The sequence below is a fragment of the Emydura macquarii genome, unplaced genomic scaffold (genome assembly GCF_026122565.2).
Source record: "Emydura macquarii macquarii isolate MOO-44397 ecotype Brisbane River unplaced genomic scaffold, CSIRO-AGI_Emac_v2 contig_2846, whole genome shotgun sequence".
NCBI classification, from domain to species: Eukaryota; Metazoa; Chordata; order Testudines; family Chelidae; genus Emydura; species Emydura macquarii.
In genome coordinates, this window is record NW_027132983.1 from 2,365,336 (window position 1) to 2,388,683 (window position 23,348).

Sequence of the window (23,348 nt, forward strand, 5' to 3'; positions counted from 1 at the left end):
AACTCTGTTTATTCCAGCAAAATTAGTGCACTCCCATTCTTCTTAAATCAAGTGACTTTTATTCTGGAATAGTGTGTCCATACAGGGAGCTATTAGGTAATAGTTATTGCAGAATAGCTTATTCCACAATAGCTTTTCCAGTCAATGTCCCTATATAGACAAGCCCTAAATGTGGGATAGGGATACGTGAAAATACCATGATAGGATAGAGGCCTTAGTAAACTGTTGGGCATGACATTTAGTCCTGAATGTGGCCAGACTCTGTCTCGTCTTCTCTGGTAAGGTCCATGGCAGGGCTGCTGCTGTAGAAAATGCTCTGTCCCTAGAGCACTTCAAAAATGTATTTTGGCACCTACAATTTGAAGCATCATTGTGGAGTATAGCTGTCTTGCAGCATCATGAAAAGATAGATAATAGATCTTCAACTGGAAGAACAAAGAGTACTATATATTTTAGAATGCAAGTTAGAAATTACTTAGAGAAGTTAGATGTCTTCAAGTACCCAGGGCCTGAAGCTGTGGAGCAATGGTGTCCAACCTTTATCGACTGGGCTGCCAGGGAAGCAATAGGTCCCGCCCTAGATTATCACTGGTAATGACAAAAGTGACATTTTGTCTCTAAGGGTAGCAATCAACATACCAGCTGCCAGTTTGGCATAAAGATTATGTTTGCATAGTTTGTTCTGTTGATCATTTGGTTTATTATGTAGATGCGAGGTCGTGTCTCTTTCAGAAGGAGGAGCAGTGTAACAGAGTTACTGGATTGGCTGGGTCTGTGGGCGGCACGGCCCAAAGACTCTGGCTCGTCCCAAACAGGAAAGACCCCGACTCAGGTAACCCTGAGAGAAAGTCCGTCGTTGGGTGTGGGCTTTCTGCTGAGGGAAAGTAAAAGTGTTTGTGGTATCAGCAGCACCAGCAAGGGAGCTGCTTCTTGTCTCCTCTCCCAGTAATAAATACAAGTTCTGTTATTTCCTGAGCTCATGTTTGTGTCATCATTCCAGAAATTCTGCCTACTTGTTCTAACCCACCAAAAGGAGACTGTGAGGTCCTGCAACAATACTCTCACATACTATATCCTGCAACAATACTCACACATACTATATCATGTGAAGCCCTGCATTTTCATGCATCAGTAGAACTCTGATCCATACAAAACAATATGGCTATTGGAATTTTTTTCAATGTCATACGATAAAAGCATTGGGAAATTTCCTGTCAGCTCTTTTTCCAATGATCTAATACTTACATGCACAAAAAGTGTCTTTGTCTCAAGCTGTTGTGTGAATTAAGTCGGCCTTTGTTTACAGTTCTGCCAATGTACGTCCATCCTGGCTTGTTACATTTGTGACATTACCCAGGATCCAAGCTGGACTATTGAACAGCTGTGGCCTCTTAACTTTCTAGCCTGGGGTGCCTTTTTTCTCTTGCTTTTCTGTCAGAACAGCCATTCCTGGCTTCCTCTCTCAGCCCTCAGCATGCAAATTAACACAGGAGTACTCTGACCAGTCACTCATGAATTATATACATGGTAACACCTGTGCATTCTTAGTTCCAGACTTGTTCCACCAGAGGTAAAATGGCTGTCTCTCTCTCTTATACTATCCTCCCGCCCTCTGAGGATTAGCCCCAGCTGGGATGCAGGTGATAAGTAGCCTCTTGTGGATGTGAGAGTTTAACTGTCTCTGTGAGGAAATGTAAAATTCTTGTTTATACCTTCCCATTGCTGAAGAATGGCTGCTTAAGCCGGTGATGGCTCTTTAACACCTGGCTGGATTTCTAGTGTGTCTTTGTCTCTGAAAAACTGGTTTGTGCCTGCCTTTCTAACTCTGGAACATGTTACAGCAATGTTATGCAGTAGAAACTTAAAACTTTACATACAATGTTGATACCCATATTTTACCAGACAATAATATTCAGCAGATTATGATGTTTCAAATGATACCTCAACAAAGCAAACTTTGTTCAAAATTTGTCATACTCTTGTAAAAGTGATGACTGTAATAGTACCGTCATAACGTGCCTTTCCCCATCTTCAATTATACCAGTTCTTGAACCCCATAAAGCTTTACCAATGCAATTAAATCTTATCCCCCAAGTTATTCCAGGCCTGTTCCTCTGCTCAATTATGCAAATAATGCTCCTCTGTTTAGACCAGCCAGTAGGAATCAAGTCACTTTGTATTATCTCGTAGAACACTTGGGCATACAAGTTCATATTTCTGAGTTGTAAAGCCATAATATTATGCCAACATTATAAATGATGCATGTATGAAAAGTAGATGCATGTCTCTTGAAAAGTAAAGTACAACTGAAAACAGAATGTATGATAGTCCTTTATTAGTCTTAAATTTGTGTTAAAATTGCCAGACATGGTATTTGTCTTCATGCATGTATGTTTTATGTTACAGATGATGTTTGACACTGGGGACAGAACCATCACAGTTGTTGGTGTACAAGGAGATTCTAGAAGCCTTGCAGCTGCTGCCAGCTGTCCACCACTTAAGCTTGTTAAGAGAAATAGCGTAGACAACTTATTCCCAAAGAGACTGGGGGAACACAAGCCAGGAGAAGGTAAGAAATGCCTCTGAATGGTGAAATCTATCCTGTGTGTTGAGACTTTGATCTGCTAGAAGTTTTGTCATTGACTTTAACATGAGCGGGAGCAGATCTCACAGTCTATAGTCGAAGCAAAGATATAAACACTACACTAGACCACACTCCACATGCCAAAGGCAGCCAAATTTCTATCCGGATCATATTTACTCAAAAGTGATTACTGAGACATGCCACGTGCTTCAAGGTTGGGGAAGTATCAAAGAATAAAAATGGCAGAGATCAGCTTCATCTAATGATGAGTAAAAGCGACTTTATTTCTCTGTTGTTTTCTTGTACCTAACTATTTCTTGGCTATTAGGAAGCATTTTATTTAAAGTATGAGACTGCACATGCAAGTTTGTTGCTCAGTTTATAAGTGGTGTGCTAAATAGGTTGGAAACAATATAGTCGGTGCGAGCTCCATCAATCAGTCCTGCGCCATTATTATGAATAAACCAGCAGGGGATGATTGTTCCATGACTGGGGTATTTTCTGTAATCTTTCTCACTAACCCTGAAACTAAGACAAAAAAGCATGAATTAACCAAACTAATACTTTGTAATGTGATGTATCTCCTATTCTGAATCTGTCTGTTCACGAGTTTAGCAATTTTACCAGATTTGTCTTTGTATTAGTTCTTTACCTGTGAATACAGCAGTGTTTGTCTACACTTGCAACTAAACCATGCTGGGTCCACTCAGTCGCTATCTTGCAGGCAGCAAAAGGTAGTTTTTCTAGTCTCAATAGAGTCTAAGTGGCTTTTCCAAGATCAAACAGCAAGTCAGTTGCATCGTCAGGAATATGTAGATAAATAATTATAACATAAGAACATAAAAATGGCCATACTGGGTCAGACCAATGGTCCATCCAGCCCAGTATCCCGTATTCTGACAGTGGCCAATGGCAGGTGTTTCAGAGGGAATGAACAGAACAGCTAATCATTAAGCGATCCATCCTCTGTCACCCATTCCCAGCCTCTGGCAAACAGAGGCTAGGGACACTTCAGAGCATGGTTTTGCATCCCTCCCAATCCTGGCTATAAGCCATTGATGGACCTATCCAGTTCTTTGTTGAACCCTGTTATAGTCTTGGCCTTCACAATATCCTCTATCAAAGAGTTCCACAGGTAGACTGTGCGTTGTGTGAAGAAATATTTTCTTTTGTTCGTTTTAAACTTGCTGCCTGTTAATTTCATTTGGTGACCCCTAGATCTTGTGTTATAAGAAGAAGTAAATAACACTTCCTTCTTTACTTTCTCCACACCAGTCATGATTTTATAGACCTCTATCATGTCTCCCCCCTTAGTGGTCTCTTTTCCAAGCTGAAAAGTCCCAGTCTTATTAATCTCGCCTCACATGAAAGCTGTTCCATACCCCTAATCATTTTTGTTGCCCTTTTCTGTACCTTTTCCAATTCCAGTGTATCTTTTTTGAGATGAGGTGACCGGATCTGCACATGGTATTCAAGATGTGGGTGTACCATGGATTTATATAGAGGCAATATGATATTTTCTATCTTATTATCTATCCCTTTCCTAATGATTCCCAATATTCTGTTAGTATTTTGACTGCCACTGCACATTGAGTGGATGTTTTCAGAGAACTCTCCAGAAGGACTCCAAGATCTCTTTCTTGACTGGCAACAGCTAATTTAGACCCCATCATTTTAAATGTACAGTTGGAATTATGTTTTCAATGTGCACTACTTTGCATTTATCAACACTGAACTTCATCTGCCATTTTGTTGCGCCATCACCCAGTTTTGTAAGGAGAGGTTATTATTTTTTGTTGTACGTACTGCACCTTTGTAGATGTAAGGTTCACGTGGGGAAAAGTGCTGTGCTGTGAAGCAGTTCAATATGGAGACTCTTACAGAAGGAGACTCGCATTGTGCTCTGTCTCTCATGGAGACTATTATGTTGCCTGCTGTTTATGGAAAAAAGAACCAAACCCAGTCCTTTACCATAACAATTTTCCTATCTTCCTCCCCTGGAATTACAGATCTCTTCTGGGTTAAAAAGTATTTAATAAGCATTTGGTTTACCTAGTTACTGTCAATTTATTATTTTTCACAATCATTGTGGCATGTGATTTCTCAAAGTCAGATCCAGGATGGACATCAAAGATTTCAAAATATATGTGCTGAAAAAACTGTCCTGAAAATAAGAGGGGAAACTAGAATATCAAAAACTGCAGTTAAATCAACTGATGGCTGTATGCTACATTTGATACATACAAAGAGGTACAACTAGCAGTAAAGCGATGAAATTAAGAAAAGGAAATTTTGAGATTCCCAGAAAAACTTCCTAATCAGGAGGCCTATTAGACCATTAGGCATACTCTCCCAAGGGAAGTAGTAGAATCCCATATCCTGAAACATTTAAAACTAGCCTGAACAAAGCACAAGAAAATATATTGTAGGGAAAACTTCTGCGCTTACCCCAAGAGAATAAGCTAAATGTGGCCTATTAGGTCATCTCCATTCATAATTTCTATGATTATAAGACATGAGCGATATATGATCTCTAACTTACAAAACATGTTTTCATATTCATTTTTTTTCCATTATGCATCTTATTATTAAAGTTATAGCCCTACATCCCATTTTTATTTTTAATATACAAACTAGGACCAGTTACAATGAAAGAATTAACAAATAGGAGGTGATACTTTTAAAATATTCTGTACACTTTAACTCTGACAATGTGGACACATGATTCCTTCTCCTTAAATGAACCACCAGTTTGGCTAGCAGTCTGGAAAATGTCAATCTTTTAAATTAAGGTAGTGTTCATCCTTTTCAATGGATGTGAATTCCTACCTAATAAGCCATGGGTGTGTTCAGGCAGCTTGTGACTATCCTGTGTGTACAATCCCAGGAAATTATGGCGTAGAGAATGCTTCTTCCACACTTGATGCACAACAGCAATAAAAGTTGCACCATCTCTGAATGAAAGCACAAGATTCTTTTTCCTGTTTATCTTCATAGCCACACTGCAGCAGGAGAAGAAAGGGGAAAGATAACATTTGTGAAGAGACCTCAGAACTGTTCATTTTTGGTTTTCAGCATTTAATTTTGTGGACAATAAGTTCACTAACAGAACAGGGATATAGGGAAAGTCCATCTGGCAGAGTGTGTGTGTGTGTGGGGGGGGTTAAACAAAAATTTCTGAAGATCCATAAATCAAATAAAATATATCAACAAGTGTTGCTTAATATGTGGTAGCAAAGAATTCAAAAGTGAAGGGACTAGGGCCCCAATCCTGCACCTGTATGTGCACATAAATACTTTTTTGCCCACCGAAAGCTCCACTGAAGCCAATGGGGTTCCAGGCAGATGCAGAGGTCTACCTGTTCGCAGGTAGCTGCAGGATTATACCCTTCATATCTAAGGTCCTAATTCAGGAAAGCATCCCTGTTTGGGACAGCACTTAAACATATGTTCAATTAAGTGTGTGCAGAAGTGCTTTCTCTAATCAGGGCCTAACATGACCAGAGGCTGAGCCTTTTGTTTATATACACAATTTTTTTTTTTACTTTATGAACACATCCTCAAGAGAAGAAAAATGGTGGAAATTTAGCTACATAAATAAAATTTTAAAATATTTTTGGGCTTTCTCAATGACAAGCCCCCACAATCAGAGTTCAGAGGCTTTGCTATGAGCTTGTAAAAATATTTGCATATTCAAATAATGCCCAAACCTCAAGTATTTGCTTGAGACTGATAAATCAGATAGTTGTTGCCCCTTGTTACACTGAGGCCAAGTCCCAAATTAAAGTCGTATTGTCATCTTACAGCTTAACTAACGTCCATGTAAAAAATAAACCATTTTAAAAGTGGATTCAGAAAAATTAGTTATTCAGATATTTGTGCTGTTGAAGTTGCTCTGCGAGTATTTCATGACTCCCTCTTTCTTCCTCTCTTGGCCTGGTGCTTAAAATCACTGGGGCCAATCATCAGCTGGTGTAAACTGGCATAGCTCCACTGAGGTCAGTTGAGTTGTGCTGGTTTATAAAAGCTGAAGATGTGGCCCAGTGCTGTTTTTGTATAGAATTGTTGCACTAACAAACCCCTCCTTGTCTCTCCTCTCTTCCACCACCCAAGAGTCCAGCTAGGCACAGATATCAGAAGTATAAAAAAATTGTTTAATTTGTTCATCAGCAAAATGTGAAGAACCACCTCCCTCTAAGCATCTGAACATTTCCATAGCTCCATTCACTCTCCTTTCTTGGTACCTCTGAGCAATTTTCCAACTTTATTTCTTTCTCCCAAACCTCACCGATAACAGTGTTGAAACAAGCAATAGAATGCATGAACAGGATAGGTGGCAGGGAACCTATGAGTTTCCAAGGGCTTGTTAGTCAGACTGCCACTGCCATCAGCCTTAATTACATTCAAATACTAATGTTTTCATAAGTTTGAACTTTCTTGAACAATCCAGGCTTTTGTGATATACTTTACCTTTCTTGTTGCAGGATGACTGTATCAAGCCAGGTGAAAGAGTCTGTCTTTCTGCCATTCTGGAGGGCGATTTTTTCAGTCGTTATTTCTATTTTTAAATCCAGTTGTCTATTTACAATCCCAGGTTTTCCAATATATGTTTTCTGTGCATTGTTGCTGATTTTCTTTTTTCCAATTAGTTGCCCATTAACTGTGATGCCTGTTATAAAGGAACAAAATGTGCAATTAAGGTACAGATAGATTCTGATCAGGAAATATCAAGGAATGATGTGGAGAAGGAAATTACTATGTATCTGAATCATTCTATAGAATAATTTCCAATCCTCTTAATGACTACCAATTTACTACTCCACCTTTCTTTCCTTCAGTCTCTTGCTTGTATTTCTTTTCATTTTGGCCTCTCCTGCACACAAAGCTTTAGCCCACTGACATAGCAGTTGCATTAGGGAGCATTAGTTAAATAAGATTCAGGCGGTACATCACTTAAGGAGATGGACGAGCAAAAGGCCTCCACCTGGTTTAATGAGTGGGAGACTTGATTGTATCCAGAAGGTGCTGGACAGCTTTGGAATGAAATGAGGTGTGTATGCAGGGGTAGGCCCCTCCTTCCCAAGGGTGTTCCTCCATCCTTTGAACAGCCAAAGGGAGAAGGGATTATTCACCATGCTCATCAACTTAAACCCTTGTCTGGGATTTCACAAGCCTCTTGTCCCATTTATCTGAACCCACACTACCTCCCTGTAGTTAGATAGCATCAGAACTGTGTTTTTAGGATGCCTTGGGTCTGACCGATCACTTGTTCTGGGAGCAGGAAGGAACTTTTCTTACAGTTGAATAGGTTGAATAGGAAAAGGATGTAGAAATGTAATTTAATAATTGGTAGGAATGTTTACTTTATTGTAACTTGAGGCCAGTGTCCAATGCAGATAAAAGGCCAGCCTCCAGAAATAAGAGATACCTGAAGCCTTCACAGACCAAAGTCCTTCTGTCCCCTTCGTTGCGGGGAGCGAGAGAGAATTTACAGAGCAAGCTGAATCTTAGGGGCAGACAATGGAGAGTCTCTCTTATTTACAGGCTATATGAGAGGAGCCCTGTAAGCCCTCACTGGATCCACTTAAATGCCTACTATAGGGATATGTGGCAGATAACGCTCCTCCCCAATGTTAAGTTTAAATAAATTAGTGCCTGCTCCTTGTATCCATCCCTTTATTTGTCCTCAATCACTTGTGAATCCTATCAAACACATTTTATCTGGAAGTAGATAGGAACTGGGGGTATCACCCACTACCTGTTTTTTCTCAATTCAGAATAAAAGTTATTTCTCTTCCATCCCCTCCTGAACTTTTTGCCCTTTTACTTTAGATAAATATAAACTCACCTGTAATAGGATCATTTACTAGATTTAACACCACATCTGGATCTAAATTGATATTGAAGCGAAGATGGTCTTTTTTCTGTGGCACTTCTATAAGGAAACATGGATCTCCATCAACTGCAAACACATTACAAAGTCTTAAATTAAATGAATTACAAAAGCAGCCTCTCCGTGATAAAAATACAGTAAGTTATGGCTGAGATAATTAGTGGACTACTCACCCAAAGACATTCTTTGGGAGTGCAATAAAGAAGAACAGAATAGATGTGAACAAAATCCCAGACATCTATTGGGAAAATAATACAGCAGAGAACATATTATCCAACAAGTTCTTGGAATACATTGGAGATAATTTTTTCAGAATGTGGAGAAAACAACTAGGGACGAGAGGCTGTTCTAGATTTGTTTTTGACAAATAAGGAGGAACAGGTTGAAAATTTGAAAGTGGAAGGTGAAATGTGAAAGTGAAAGTGATCATGAAATGATAAGAGTTCATGATTATAAGGAATAGTAGGAAGGAAAATAGCACAATAAAGATAATGGATTTAAAGAAGGCAGACTTTAGCATGCTCAGAGTTGGTAGGTAAGATCCCATGGGAAGCAAGTCTAAAGGGAAAAACAATTTGAGAGAGTTGGCAGTTTTTCAAAGAGACATTATTAAGGACACAAGAGCAAATTTTCCCACTGCATTTTGACACAATTCTTATTTTGAAAGAACATTGAAAAATTTTGGTTTTGTTCCACGGGAGAATGAAAACAAATTGTGAAATTTCAAAAGTTGTCACAAAACAGAATTGTCGTTATCCTCCAGACAGCTCTAGTTCCGATTGCTTAGGCACAACAGAATTGTTATAAGGGTCCTGCAGCAGGTTCTTCACATTTCTTAATTTTGTGTGTCTCAAGTATTTTACTTTTAATTTTGCAGTTCATTCCCTTTTTGATGCATGTATAGCTGCCATTAATGCTGATGGAAGTTAAGTACATGGTTCAGAGAAAAAGTAGACCCCCTTTGTGTATACAATTATTTTTAAAGACATGTTGTTAGAAAACTATTTTATTGCAAAGAGAATAAGAAAGTAAATGTTAGAAGTGTGGTTCTGTTCTTAAAATGTACTTGACTGTAAAAATGGCATTCATGTTTACCTGTCTTAGTGATTCCAAATCAAGTGTGTACAGCTTGCAAACAAAAAGGTGTATTTTCTAACTGCCAGATTTGCAAAATCAACCTGAGATCTGAGAGTCAAGCAGAGTTCTTTTCAACTTGTATCATTTCATTCTACCAAAACATAAAATTAGGCTATGAGTTGCACCTGTGAAACCCCAGACTTCCAAACATGCATTTAGAGCTATCTGTACAACCCCATTGTCTTCAGTGGTATTGCACAGCTGTTACATTGAACGTTAGTGACAAATTCTGTTGAGTACGCACAAGCTGAAATAGAATCTGCAGCTGACTTCCTTTGCTGTTTTGGCTCTCCAGGGCCAACAGGATTAAAAACAGTGAAACCTTATTTTTTGTTACCACAGGGGGTAGATATGAATACAAAATAGGAACAGTTATGTTAGGTAAGATGGTGTCATTTTGCAGTCACTTTAGAATAGCACTTCAAGGTACATAAATTACATTACAGAGTACAGAAAGTGTGTTATATGTTGTCTTGCAGTAAGGAAAGTGTTTGCTTTTATTTCCCATTAAAATCTCTATCTTTGGTATCTAAACAGTTATGAATTACATAAGGATATATTATTCCTGTAGTTTTGATAATGGTCTTATTGTGCTTTCATTCCTGTTAGAGAGGTCTTATGTTACTGGTATCAACGACTTGAATTCATTTTCACAATACCTGAACTATAGGTAACATTAACATTTTCTTAAGAGCATTGTGATGACATCACAGATATGTTCTTGCAAAAGAGAGAACTGTGTATGATTTATAGGTATGTTAAAAAAAAATTCAACTTACCAGAGTCAGCCTGTGAAGTGTAACCATGTTGAATAGGAGTATCTGACAGGTTGCAAAAAAAGAGAGAAATGTTAGGTGAATCAAAATGATTTTAGAACTAACACCTTCTGAAGTTTAAAATACAGTAGTTCTCCTCCCCTCCCCCACTACACCTCCTAAAAGCTTCAAACATGCTTTCTGAAATGGTATTGGACACCATTTTATCTTGTCTACCATTTTCAATACTGTTTCAAGGGATTCCTAGGGTAAAGAGGAAAGATATTCACTGTCACAACCTTAGATACTCTAACTACATTTAAGATACTTAAATCCTGGTTATTCCATTTCTTTTTAATTGCCCCACTTAGCTCTGAACAGAATTAAAAAGACAATCAAAGTTCCTCAGAGAGTTTTCAGTATACGTTATTTCCCATTATTCCTACTCTCGAACACAAAGGAGCTTTTGAGGGATCCTTACAGGTGACCTTGCAAAGGAAGAATAAAAGATAAGGGCTTGTGCACACAGTATATGTAAAAATGAGTGTTATAGTATAAAATTTCAATTGCATAATCACATAAGAGATAGACTGGGATAAACTAATTTGTACCCCTCTACTTCATAACACATGGAACTTAAAAGAATAGTGGTTAAGATAATGTGGAAGTGATTTGTATCAAGTTACGGTTAGCACTTGCAATAAATATTTGTCATGTTTCATATGGCTAGAAGGCTGCAGGAAAAATGTTTAGTATTGCCAACTCTCACTATTTTATTGCAAGTTTCACAATCTTTTGATGTCGTCCAGATGCCTTTCTGGAAGAGATGCTTTAGTCAAACAAGTTATTGGATTGAATACATGGATAACTGGGTGGAAGTCTATAGCCTGTGTTATACAGAGGGTGAGATAAAATGAACTAACGGGCCCTTCTGGCCTTAAAAATCTATGAGTCTATGTTTTATGAATAAATAATGATCTTCTTAAAACCCCAGCTCCTGGATTCATGTGTTTACATAAAAATCTCAGCTTTCATTAAAAAAAAGTTTCTAGCCTTCATTGTTGTAGGGAAAAAAAATTGTTTTTAAAAAGTTAACTCTTAATGTGAACCACATCAAAAGGCAAATACAAAGAATCCAAAATTTATTATTTTAAAAATCTCATGATTTCTGAACTCTTGGGATTGGCAATTCTGACTTTCTTCAGAGGACAGAATTGGAGAAGGGCCAAAGTTGGAAGGAAGCTAGTACTAACAGTAGTACTAGCTACTACTAACTACTACTGTCTGTACTTTGGATAGCTGATAAAATCATGCCAGAATTAAGTTAATTAAGAGCTTGTCTATACACAAAATTACACCAGTTTAATTTGAAATGTGATTTTAAACAGTTTAAATGGCTGTGTGGAAACCTGTTGCTGTTTAAACCAATTTTATTTCAGTTTCGTTTAAATCAGTTACAAAGAGGTTTAAGACAAACCATTCCTATACCACAGTAAGAGTGTCCATACAGGGGTTCATTTTAACTAAGGGTATATCTACACTTAAAATACTAACGTGGCACAGCTGCAGCTCTGCAGCTGCACCACTGTAGTGCTTCAGTCTAGACATTTACTGCAGCGACAGGAGATCCCCTCCCGTCACTGTAAATGATCCATCTCCCCAGAACAGGCAAACCAGAGAAAAAGAAGCTCACTGTCTGGCGGACCAAAAAGGAAAATCTGTATGTGGTAGAGCAGACTCAGGATGATCAAAGTGACACCCAGTCAGAAGAAGAAGTGCCACTCCATGTCTTGTCCATGGCAGTTGGCTCACATGAATACTGGATAACCTCGCTATTGGAAGGTAAACCTGTACACATGGAACTGGACACTGGCACAGCAGTTTCACCATCTCAGACACTGTGTATAAGGAGAAGCTAAAGCATCTCCTGCTTAAGCCGACAAAAACCCAGCTTTAAAGGGAAGGTCATGGCTTAGGAAGATCCAGCTGAACTGGGCAGAAGTAAACAAGATGGCTAAAGAAGAAACAGGTCTGGCAGCTGTATTAAAGAAACATGCTGCTGTTTTTGGAGAGGACCTGGGAAATATGAAGGGAATCACTGTGAAATTGAACATTAAGCCTGACAGCCAACCAAAATGTCTGAAAACCAGAACTGCGCCATATGCCATCGGGCCAAAAGTTGAAGCGGACCTGGAGTGCCTGGTCAAAAATGGAGTCCTAGTACCAGTTATCCACAGCAAATGGGCAACCCCAATCATTCCCATATTAAAGAAAGATGGCTACGTTTGGATTTGTGGGGATTTTAAAGTCACTGTTAACCCGGTGTTGTGTGCAGAGCAATACCCTCTTCCCCACATCGATGACCTCTTTGCTGGCTTGGCTGGTGACCAAAAGTTCAGCAAGATTGTTCTGAGTTGAGCTGTTGACTATCGTGACACATAAAGGGCTGTACCGATACTGTCGCTTGCCCTTCGGAATAACATCTGCTCCAGCTTTGTTCCAGAGGGCTATGGACCAGATCTTGAGTGGCTTGCCAAGAGTCCAGTGCTATCTTGACGACACCCTGGTCACTGGCAAGAATGAGGAGGATCACCTTAAGAACTAGGAGGCTGCCCTACAAAGACTGGAAGAGTATGGCCTACAAGTCCGCAAAGACGAATGTGAATTCTTCCAGCCCTCTGTTGAATATGTAGGACATATCATAGATGCTACTGGCCTTTGTAAGGCTCCTGCAAAAGTCAAGGCTATTGTGGAAGCTCCATCTCCTCAAAATGTAAGCGAACTTTGCTCTTTTTAGGGCTATTAAACTATTATGTAAACTTTATTCCACAATTAGCAACACTACTAAAACCACTAAATTAATTCCTTGGCCAGAACAAGGTCTGGAAGTGGACTGAAGTCTGTGATGTTGCATTTAACAAGACTAAATGTGCACTGCTAAATTCAGAAGTTCTGACGCATTTTGATCCGTCCTTACCTCTACAGTTGGCCTGTGATGCCTCCCCATATGGAGTGGAAGTGGTCATGTCACACATTATGCCTTCAGAAAACGAGAGACCCATTGCTTTTGCCTCACGCACCTGAAGCAAAGCAGAAACTAACTATGCCCAAATCAAATGTGAAGCACTGGGAATCATTTTCAGAATTCGGAAATTTTACCTGTACCTGTTTGGATGGAAGTTCACACTTCTCACCGACCATCGACCTCTAACATCAATTTTTGGACCACGCACAGGCATTCCTCCATTGGCTACTAGTTGTATGCAATGATGGGCATTGTTGCTTTCTGCACACACATATGAGATCAAATATCAGAAATCCACTCTGCACTGCAACCAGATGGGCTCTCAAGGATGCCCTTACCAGTTAAGCATGAAGATATTGGTTAGAAAGAAATCTACTTTGAACAGGTAGGGAACACACCCATCACTGCTACTCAAGTAAAGAAGGCAACTCGTGTTGACCGAGAACTGTCCCAAGTTATGAACCTAGTGATGAATGGAACATCTCAACGGGACTCTCAGGTCTCACTCGACCTTCTTCCTTACATGTCCAGGAGGATGGAGTTAATAATCCATTCTGGTTGCTTGTTGTGGAGGATGCGCGTTATTATTCCACCACTACTGAGACCACAGATGTTAGAACAGTACATTCAGGTCACTGTGGAATAGTGCGCATGAAAGAAATTGCACGCAGCTACTTTTGGTGGCCTGGCCTGGACAATGCCATTGAAGAGAAGGCAAGAGCTTGTATTTCATGTCTGAGTGTGAGGAACACGCCTCAGCTGGTGCTCCCACACCCATGGGACTGGCCTGAAAACCTGTGGCAGCGTATTCACATGTATTTTGCTGGCCTATTTGAAGGAAACACATCCCTAGTTGTTGTAGACGTCCATTCTAAATGGCCAGAAGTCTCTGTAATGCCGTCCACTGCTGCTGAAAGTACTATCCAGAAACTGCGTAAAATCTTTAGTTATTTTGGTCTGCCAGAACAACTTGTAAGCAACAACGGACCGCAGTTCGTCTCTCAGGAGCTTGAAAATTTTATGAAAGCAAATGGGATACATCACTTCAGCGCCGTATCATCCATCCACCAGTGGATTAGCTGAAAGGTTTGTGCAGACCATGAAATAAGCTTTCAGATCTGCAAAGGGACATTCGTCCATTCAAAAGCATCTGGACACCTTCTTACTATCCTACAGAAACACACCTCATGCTACGACTGAAGCATTCCCAGCCTTTCTAATGATGGGACAGAGTTTAGCTTGTTGCCATAGCAATGGAGTTAGACTATTAGGGGATAGCTCAGCCAGTCCTGGCTGGTTTTAGTGTAGTTCAATAAAGACTTTTCATGGGTTTTCATCTCTCTGTGTTCTGTGCTGATTTCTCTCTGAATACACGTACTTTCCAATGATTTAACAAAACACTACCATCAGGGGATGCTAAACCTTTAAGTAAGATAGAGGGCATGTAGACAGTTTGCTATTTTAAAATCCTTTTTTCTCTGTGTGCCTTGTTCCTACTGACAAAATAAACAATACTTGGTTTTAAGAAGCCTGTTTGGTCACAGAAAGAGAAGAACTATAGGTACTGAATCCAGGTGGACCTGCTGGATAAACACATTGGATACATAGTGTACCTGTAGCCCACAGCCCAAGTGTAAGATTGGGAGAATTACAGAATTCTACCCTGGGATAGGTAAAGATGTGAGGCCTGAGACCTGAGGAAGTGCATGAAAAACAGGAGAGGGGACAGGGATGCAGTAATCCTGTAACCATGACATGCATCAGCCTTAGATGCTGCATATTCAACCAAATTCCTTTTGTGTCTGCACATAAGAGGCCGGACATGAGAATGTACTTATTCAGTTGGAGTAACTTTCTGATGGCAGGACCTGCATGTTACAACAACTGAGATTCCAACTGGAATTCTTGCACTTTATAAACAGTGGCTCTGCTAGGTCACCTAATAAGGGGCCTTCACCCTCTGAACTGTGAGAAGTTGTTCCCTTCACTGATGACCAATAGCACCATTCAGAAGAGCTCAGTTTTGCAGGACACACTACAGGGGAAGCACAATGTCATTTTGTTCATGATTAGCAGAAGACACAGAAAATTATTTTGTTTTTCTTGGAAGTGTGTAACACTTGTTTTGTCTTTACTCTTGGCTGTATCTGTCTCTCTCTCTTTTAAAAGTTCTAGCACCACAGCAGGTGAGAAAAAGTGACATTTGGCAGGGAGATAGCCCTTACCAGAGAAGAGGTGCCTTTTTCTGTTCCAGTGAAACCTTACTTTGATTTCAGAGTTATGAAGTTTTAAAATTGTAGGTGATATGTACACGTCAGGTTGTAAACAAGCTCTCCTCCCCCACTAACAATGCTTTTTTTAAAATTAATTGTTTCCCGGTGTTTTAAACGAAAGAGAACTGCCCTACAAATTTAGTGAGCCCACACCTTATTAAGTGGAAGAGGACTCGAGTTCTAAAGGAGCCCAGGATCTCTGAAAATTTTACACACCATGCTAGTGATTGTCAAAGTGACAAACAACCCAGAGCCCCAAATTTGTGTGCCTATATTATTCATTGAAAACTTATGCATAATGAATACATTTGCAGAAATCAGGCTTTGCTTGAATGATGAGTGAATGTAAAATAAAAGAGTAAACACATCAGATAATTTATTCACAATGAATTATTTCACCAGCTCTAGATAAATGATCTCAGATTAAATTATAAAGCAAAACTATGAAAATATCTCTACCTTCTACTGGTTTATCAGCAATTACTTCCTCATCTTCATTGTCTTCTGGTTTTGTTACCACCATGGATGTGAGAGGTGTCACAAATTTGTATTTCAGAGAGAGCTCCAGGGCTTCTGCTGTAATATTTCCCTATTTTTCTTCTTGAGCTGAAATGCTGAATGCAGGAAGACAATCAGAACAGCAACTCGCACCTTTTTAGAAACTTTCTACAAAGCCAGGACATTAAGCACTGCATTATATTTTTCTGCATAAGAGCAACATTCTCTTCTGAAATCAGCCATAACCATTGAACTTCTGTCTTTTTCATTCATTGGTTATGTCTTATTACTTTAAATGTTATTGTTAGACATACTACTTGGATCTTATGAAGTGTTATAAAACTTTTTTATTCAAGCAAGTATATTAGTCTCAGCATCCAATGCTCAAGTAAACAATTTGGTGTATTTGTATGTTGTTAGTAGTTACCATTGTCTTTTAGTGGTAAAAAAGATCCCTGTCTGAATTTTCTAGTTCAGGCACCAAAGCCACCAGCAGCTATTGAATTTTCCAAGGTGTTTTTTTCCCCCCTTTTTGTTTAATCACCACATTTTGGATATGATGCTTTCGGCTGATTGTATGGTGATAACTATCGATAGAGTTTTGTTTGAAAACCTTTTAACCAGAGGCGGCCTTTGTTCTTTGGATATGTTGGCTCCTCCATTTTGGCATGAGGGACAAAAAATGTCACCATGCTGGCTCTTCCCCAAAATAAGAAGGCTGTCTCTGCTTATAACTCTGAACGTATGGCTATCTACATGCAGCCATGAAACACACTTATAGCAAGCCTACATAACTCACAATCTTTGGCTCTAAAAACATTCTCGTGCTCTTTCTCTGAACCTTTTCCAACATATCAACATCCTTCTTGAACTGTGGACACCAGAACTGGATGCAATATTCCAGCAGTGGCCGTACTAATGCCAAATCCACAGGTAATACAACCTCCCTCTCCATTTATACGTTCAAAGATTGGACTAGCCCTTTAGGCCATAGCATTACACTAGGAGCTCATGTTCTGCTGATTATTCACTATGACTTCCTAGTCCTTTTCAGAGTCACTGCTTTCCAGGACAGAGTCCCCCATTCTGTATGTATGGCCTACATTTTTTGTTCCTAGATGTATGATCTTATATTTGGCTTTATTAAAATGTGTATTGTTTGCTTGCACCCAGCTTATCAAGAGATCCATACCTCTCTGTACCAGACCTCTCTGTATCAGGGGCCTGTCCCCTTAATCATTTATCAATGCCCCAATCATAGCCTCACCTGCAAACTTTATCAGTGATGATTTTATGTTTTATGATTCCAGGTCACTCATAAGTAGCTCAGGGCTAAGAACTGATCCCTGTAAGACCCCATAAGAAACACACCCACTAGATGATGATTTCCCCATTTACAATTCCATTTTGAGACCTATCAGCTAACTCATTTTTAATCAATTTAATGCGTGCCTTGCTGATTTTGTATCATTTTAGTTTCTTAACCAAAAAGTTGGGTGATAACAAGCATATTACATCAACACTATTACCAAACTTGCAATCTTATTAAAAAATCAAGTTAATTCGACAAGATCTATTTTTCATAAAAATATGTTTACTGGCATTAATTATATCACATTTCTTTAATTCTTCATTAATCAAGTCCTGTGTCCATCATTTCACCCAGCATCAACATCAGGCTGACAGACCAATAGTTACGTGGGTTGTCCTGTTTAGCCTTGTTAAATATTGGCACAGCATGAGTTTTTTTCCAGTCCTCTGGAACTTCTCCAGTTTTCCAAGGTTTATTGAAAAATAACATTAACAGTCCAGAAAGCGCTTCAGAAAGCTCTTTTAAAACTCTCTGATGCAGGTTATCCCACCACACTGATTTTAAAATGTCTAGCTTTAGTAGTTGCTGTTTAACATCCTCTTGAATTAGTGTTGGAAGGGAAAGAATTTCATTAGTTGTTATGGCTACATCATCTGTTTTTCCCACAGATACAGAACAGATATAATGCAGAAATGGTCAATAATCAACTATTTTACAATCTCCAACTATTAATGGACCAACATAATTGTTACGATACCTTTCGTTCCTCACATACTTAAAAACTTCATCTGATCCTTAACTTCACTGGCCACACCTTTTTATGTGTGTGTCCTTTTGCTTTTCTTATCATTTTTCCTAAAATTCCTAGCTTTTGATTTTTATTCATTACTACCAACTTCCACTTTCTTCCATTTGTATTATTTTATTTGTCTATATCTATATAGAAGGATATATAGATAACTATCTAGAGAGAAAGAGAGCGTGTGCAAGAGTGCATATGCAGCTTTCGCTTTCCTTCTAAGCCATGAGGGGTATTTTTAGGCAGTGTGACCTTTTTTCTTAATTGTGGGTTTGTGGCTTTTGGGACAGCTAGTAAAATGTTCTTAAACAGATCTCATTATCATTCACATTTTTTCTGTTTAAATTCTCTCCCCCAATTGACGGCTCATAACTGTTTTCAGCTTTGTGAAAATGGCCCTTTTAAAGCATCAAGTATGTATATTACCCCCACTACAAAAAGGATGTGGACAAGTTGGAGAGAGTCCAGCGGAGGGCAACAAAAATGATTAGGGGGCTGGAGCACAGGACTTATGAGGAGAGGCTGAGAGAACTAGGCTTGTTTCATCTGCAAAAGAGAAGAATGAGGGGGGATTTGATAGCAGGCTTTAACTACCTGAAAGGGGGTTCCAGGGAGGATGGAGCTAGGCTGTTCTCAGTGGTAGTAGATGACAAAACAAGGAGCAATGGTCTCAAGTTGCAGTCGGGGAGGTCTAGGTTGGATATTAGGAAAAAGTTTTTCACTAGGAGGGTGATGAAGCAGTGGAATTACCTAGGTTACCTAGGGAGGTGGTGGAATCTTCATCCTTAGAGGTTTTTAAGCTGCTGCTTGACAAAGCCCTGGCTGGGATGATTTAGGTGAGGTTAGTCCTGCTTTGAGCAGGGAGTTGGACTAGATGACCTCCTGAGGTCCCTTCCAACTCTAATCTTCTATGATTCTATGATTACTGGTTTAGATATTATTCTATTTGCACATAAATGTAATCAAGTCATGATCACTTATTTAATTTACCACTTATTTTGAGTTCTGTGATCAGTTCTCTTTATATGTCAAGATAACATCTAATATAGAATTCCCATGAGTTGAAGGCAACGCTTTGAGTTAGTATAGGCTCAAGTGAATGCATATTAATGTTCAAGTCCAATGCCAATCCATCCATAGTCAAGTAATTTTAATATTTTGATGTGTTACAACAGAAAGGTTGAAGTCCAGTAGAGGGCAGTACTACACATACACACATGTTCACCAGAGACTTTACAAACTGTCTGTAGTGCTACAGAACTCAAGTTGTTTTTGCTGTATACAGACTAACACAGCTACCCCTCTGAATGTCTGTAGATGATACTCCATAAAAATAATTTTCCTATAAAAATTAGTATTTCTTTGCATTTTCTAGCAGGCTGTTGATTGTATACGTCTAACAGCTTATTTAAAAGAAAGTCTATTGGGTCTTTTTTATGCAGTTCTTAACCTGAATAGACAGACTTACTTTGAATTAAATATATATATTGGTCTAAAAAGCACACGTCATTGATCTATTTACAACAGTTTTTCTGCAACAACATTTAAAAATCTATGGAAAACAATACATGTTCCATTATCAATCTATTTTTATACATAGGTATCTAATATTATTACACTGGTTCTTGTTTGACTAGTGCTACTTCTTGCAGTCAACACTCATTTTCCAAACCATGAAGTGATACAAAGTAAAACATAGACCTGCATGTTTACTGTGCATTTGACTTGTGTGGCATTGTTCACCTGAATTAACAAGGTCATCATGAGCCAGTAGTTTCCATTAAACACTGGTTTTAGGGGAGAGCATTTTAGGAAAAAGAAAAATTATCAAGCCTGACCATCTATAACCAAAAAATATTTATTGTATTCTGGATTCCTAAAGCCATTTAGTGGCAAAATTATTTATTACATTCTAACCTGAGTCTATTCTTAAATGAATTACCTGTTTGCCTTTGGGAGACTAATAATCAAGCAAAGACCTTGCTGCTCTAATTGTAGCCACATTCAGAATCTGAGTTAGGAATATACACAAATACGTGGCCAGTTAAAGAGCAGCTTTGAGTTTCTACCTCGATTTAGTCCCTCATTCTTTAGAGTCAGTAGGGAATAGGAAACTGCAAAGAGAAGGGTATGTGCTGAACATTACAGGATGAGAAAGGGCATTAATAGAGCTCAGGTACTTCTTGCCCACTCCAGAAGATAGTGATGCAAAGCATGTGTACAGGAAAGGGAGGTTCTAAAACAGAAGAACAACGTGGGCCTTCATGAAGGTGCAGGTTGATGCCAGGCACCCTCCCTACATTGCTCAGAACCCAGATTACAAGGTTCACATGGCTCCACTCACTTAGGTCCCTGATCTTTGTGGAGTTGTGCCATTCCTTAGTGCCATATGACAACTATGGGGGATGGAAATAAAGCACTAACATTCATGGGGGTGGAAAAAAGGGAAGGGGAGATACAGGACTTATATGCATGGTATACATTAACTGCAATTAAAATGAGTTGTACACACAGTCAGGCAGAATTTGTCCCACATAAATAGAAAGAAAATGATCCAAGTCCATTTCCTCTGGAATGCAGAGCAAATTGGTGAAAGTCATGTAGGGAGAGGGGTGAGGGGGGGAATTCCTTGTCATTTTATTAGGAAGAATTTAAGTGTTGGAGAAAGATGCCAGATTGAAAGTCTGAAGTATTCTATTTATCCACAGAAAGATAAGGCATATGTGGCAGTACGAATGTAAGCTTTCCTAGGCTGTCCTTCAAATGTTCCACATCCCTGATCTGAATGGACCACTTCAAAAGATGAGAGAATTGTTCAGTTTCCATGGTCCATCGAGTCCTTTGCCCTTCTCCTGAAATTGATATGCTTTAATGGGTTTCATGATGTGGACACGTCTACTGAGAACTTAAGCAACTCGTATCACATCAACCAAAGTTATCTGATAGTAACAAGCTTTGGTCAATACCAATGCACACAGTGATTTTAACTGCATACTTTTTAAAAATATATTTAGTTACCATTTTTCCAGTAATTGTTGGATGGTGAGATAGGCCCAGAGCCTCTCAATGTAATTCCCAAATATGTACTCCTGTTCTTGGAGAGCTTTAGTTGTTTCTTCAATATTTACTTGTTCAGTAACTGTCACATCATTGCTTGCCTGTTAGGAATTGAGAAGCTGCTGTTTACAAAAATTAAAATTATATCACCACTGCATAAAGGTATTTCAATTAGGGGTGTATTTTTTATATACAGAAATGCAGCAATTAACAAATGGTATCTATTAACTTGCATTTAATTACCCTGACTAGATACAGTCAGAAAGAAATTACCTTCACCATTACAGACTAAGACAAGAAATTTTGGTGTGGCTTTGGGTACCTCTATTTGGGCACATGCCATGCTCTGATGCAAACATACATACTCTGGGACACCTCTGTGTTTTTATGAATCCATGTTCAAATTACGGGAACAGCCAACTGACATCACCTCAGTGTTACCACATAAGGCAATGCAATGATAACACACTTAATTTAGATCAAATATGAAATAATGGGGTTATTGAGATATTTAAGTGGGTAATCAGACTTCCTTTTCAATCAACGGCATACAAGAGCATGAAGATTTAACTCCTTTTCGCTAGTTCATAGTAATTCATCTCATAGTGGGATGCTTTTATATTACTACTTCCCAAAAGTACTGAAACACTAAACTGCCATTATGGGATGTTTGGTGAGAGTTAGAACCCCTCTATCAGATCAAATACAATTGATTTATTTATCAGTGAGGAAATGGTGGCACTCGCAACCCTCCACATATAGAGAGACATACTACTGTGTAACTGGTGCCATTTGATAGCCTGTCTACCATTTTGCCAGTGGGTAAAAATTTCAGAAGAAAAAAAGTCATTTACTTTCAAAGGGACTTACACTTTTAAATAAATGAAGTAATTTTGCAAGTTTACCCATTAACTGTATGGTGGGTGTAGAACTTCATTTTTTAAAGTTGTGATTATACAACTACTATCCATAAGCAGGAACACTGAAATATGTCACACACACTCCAGTATAGAGTGGGGATGTAGAGTCTTATTTGTTTTTGTTATTCCCAATGCAGGAATTTTCTGGCATGACTCAAGCCTTCACACTTTATAAAACAGACTAGTGCTTAAAATAAACACACAGCAAAATCAATACTTACACCGTGAGCTTTCACATCAGCAGTAAAACTGTTCAGGTCATTGTCTATAATTCGTCCGGCCACCACGATTTCAAAGCCGTCACAGTAATGATTGAAATGGTGCTGAGTTAATTCAGATATTGCATTGAAAGGGTAGTGCAGTTGCACTTCTAGAAGCAAGGGATTGGCCACTTCATCATAAAAACTCTGCAAAGGAAAAAAAAGGGATCAAATCAAAATAAATAAGTCTCTGTGCTATGTACTAGTGGACAGGCATTCAAATTTTGCCCAACAAAGGACTGCATTAGGAACTAGCCAAGAGCCTGAAAGCCGCACTTAATTTGCCCTCATTTATTCTAGGGGAGTATATCCTGCAGAAAGAAATAGTCTTAGCATGCAAATCTCCATTTTGAATCGAATGGCCAGGCTGCTTATATTAATATGAAAATGGACATCAAAAACTTTACATTAGAAGGTAGTGTGGTCTAGTGGATAGAGAACGAGACCAGCAGTCCCAAAATCTGGACTCTATTCCAAGTCTTGCAAATGAATTGCTGTGTGACCCTCTGTAATCCATTTTGCTTCTGCGCCTCAGTTTCCTTGTTTTGGATAATGAAGATAAATAATCCTTACCCTGCGTTGTAAAGCACTTTGAGATCTATATACGAAGAGTGTTTTATTAGTTTTCTTTACTACTTTCCACAGCCACATGTCTCTATCGAAGATGAGCACTATAGTGTGGAGTGCATATCTGAATGGGCAACAATCTGGCTACCTCTTTACTACCAGATAGTTCCTATTTAAAAAAAAAAAAAACCCATCACAATTAACAAGTGTACATTTTTAGTGGAGCTTCCAGCTTAAACTGTCCCCTAACGCAGACAGGTGACTTAGT

The 23,348-nt window shown here is 38.9% G+C and overlaps 1 protein-coding gene across 9 annotated transcripts in view; it reads right to left on the reverse strand.

Moving 5' to 3' along the window:
* Positions 1-2,318: 2,318 nt before the first annotated feature.
* The window catches only part of LOC137166416 (inter-alpha-trypsin inhibitor heavy chain H3-like), a 33,826-nt gene continuing 12,796 nt past the window's right edge, over positions 2,319-23,348 (reverse strand). For 5 of the 9 annotated variants that reach the window (XM_067568140.1, XM_067568139.1, XM_067568137.1 and 2 more), the window contains 8 exons: positions 22,475-22,660; positions 21,295-21,434; positions 16,127-16,281; positions 10,394-10,435; positions 8,433-8,546; positions 7,055-7,253; positions 5,414-5,586; positions 2,319-4,748 (listed from right to left, as the gene is read on the reverse strand). In XM_067568140.1, the coding sequence (XP_067424241.1) occupies positions 4,633-4,748; positions 5,414-5,586; positions 7,055-7,253; positions 8,433-8,546; positions 10,394-10,435; positions 16,127-16,190 (708 nt within the window). In that variant the 5' untranslated portion in view covers positions 16,191-16,281; positions 21,295-21,434; positions 22,475-22,660 and the 3' untranslated portion in view covers positions 2,319-4,632. Of the gene's footprint in view, positions 4,749-5,413; positions 5,587-7,054; positions 7,254-8,432; positions 8,547-8,650; positions 8,716-10,393; positions 10,436-13,528; positions 13,656-16,126; positions 16,282-21,294; positions 21,435-22,474; positions 22,661-23,348 lie in introns of those variants that run through there. The other 4 variants (XM_067568141.1, XM_067568142.1, XM_067568143.1 and 1 more) reach the window with 4 other exon arrangements.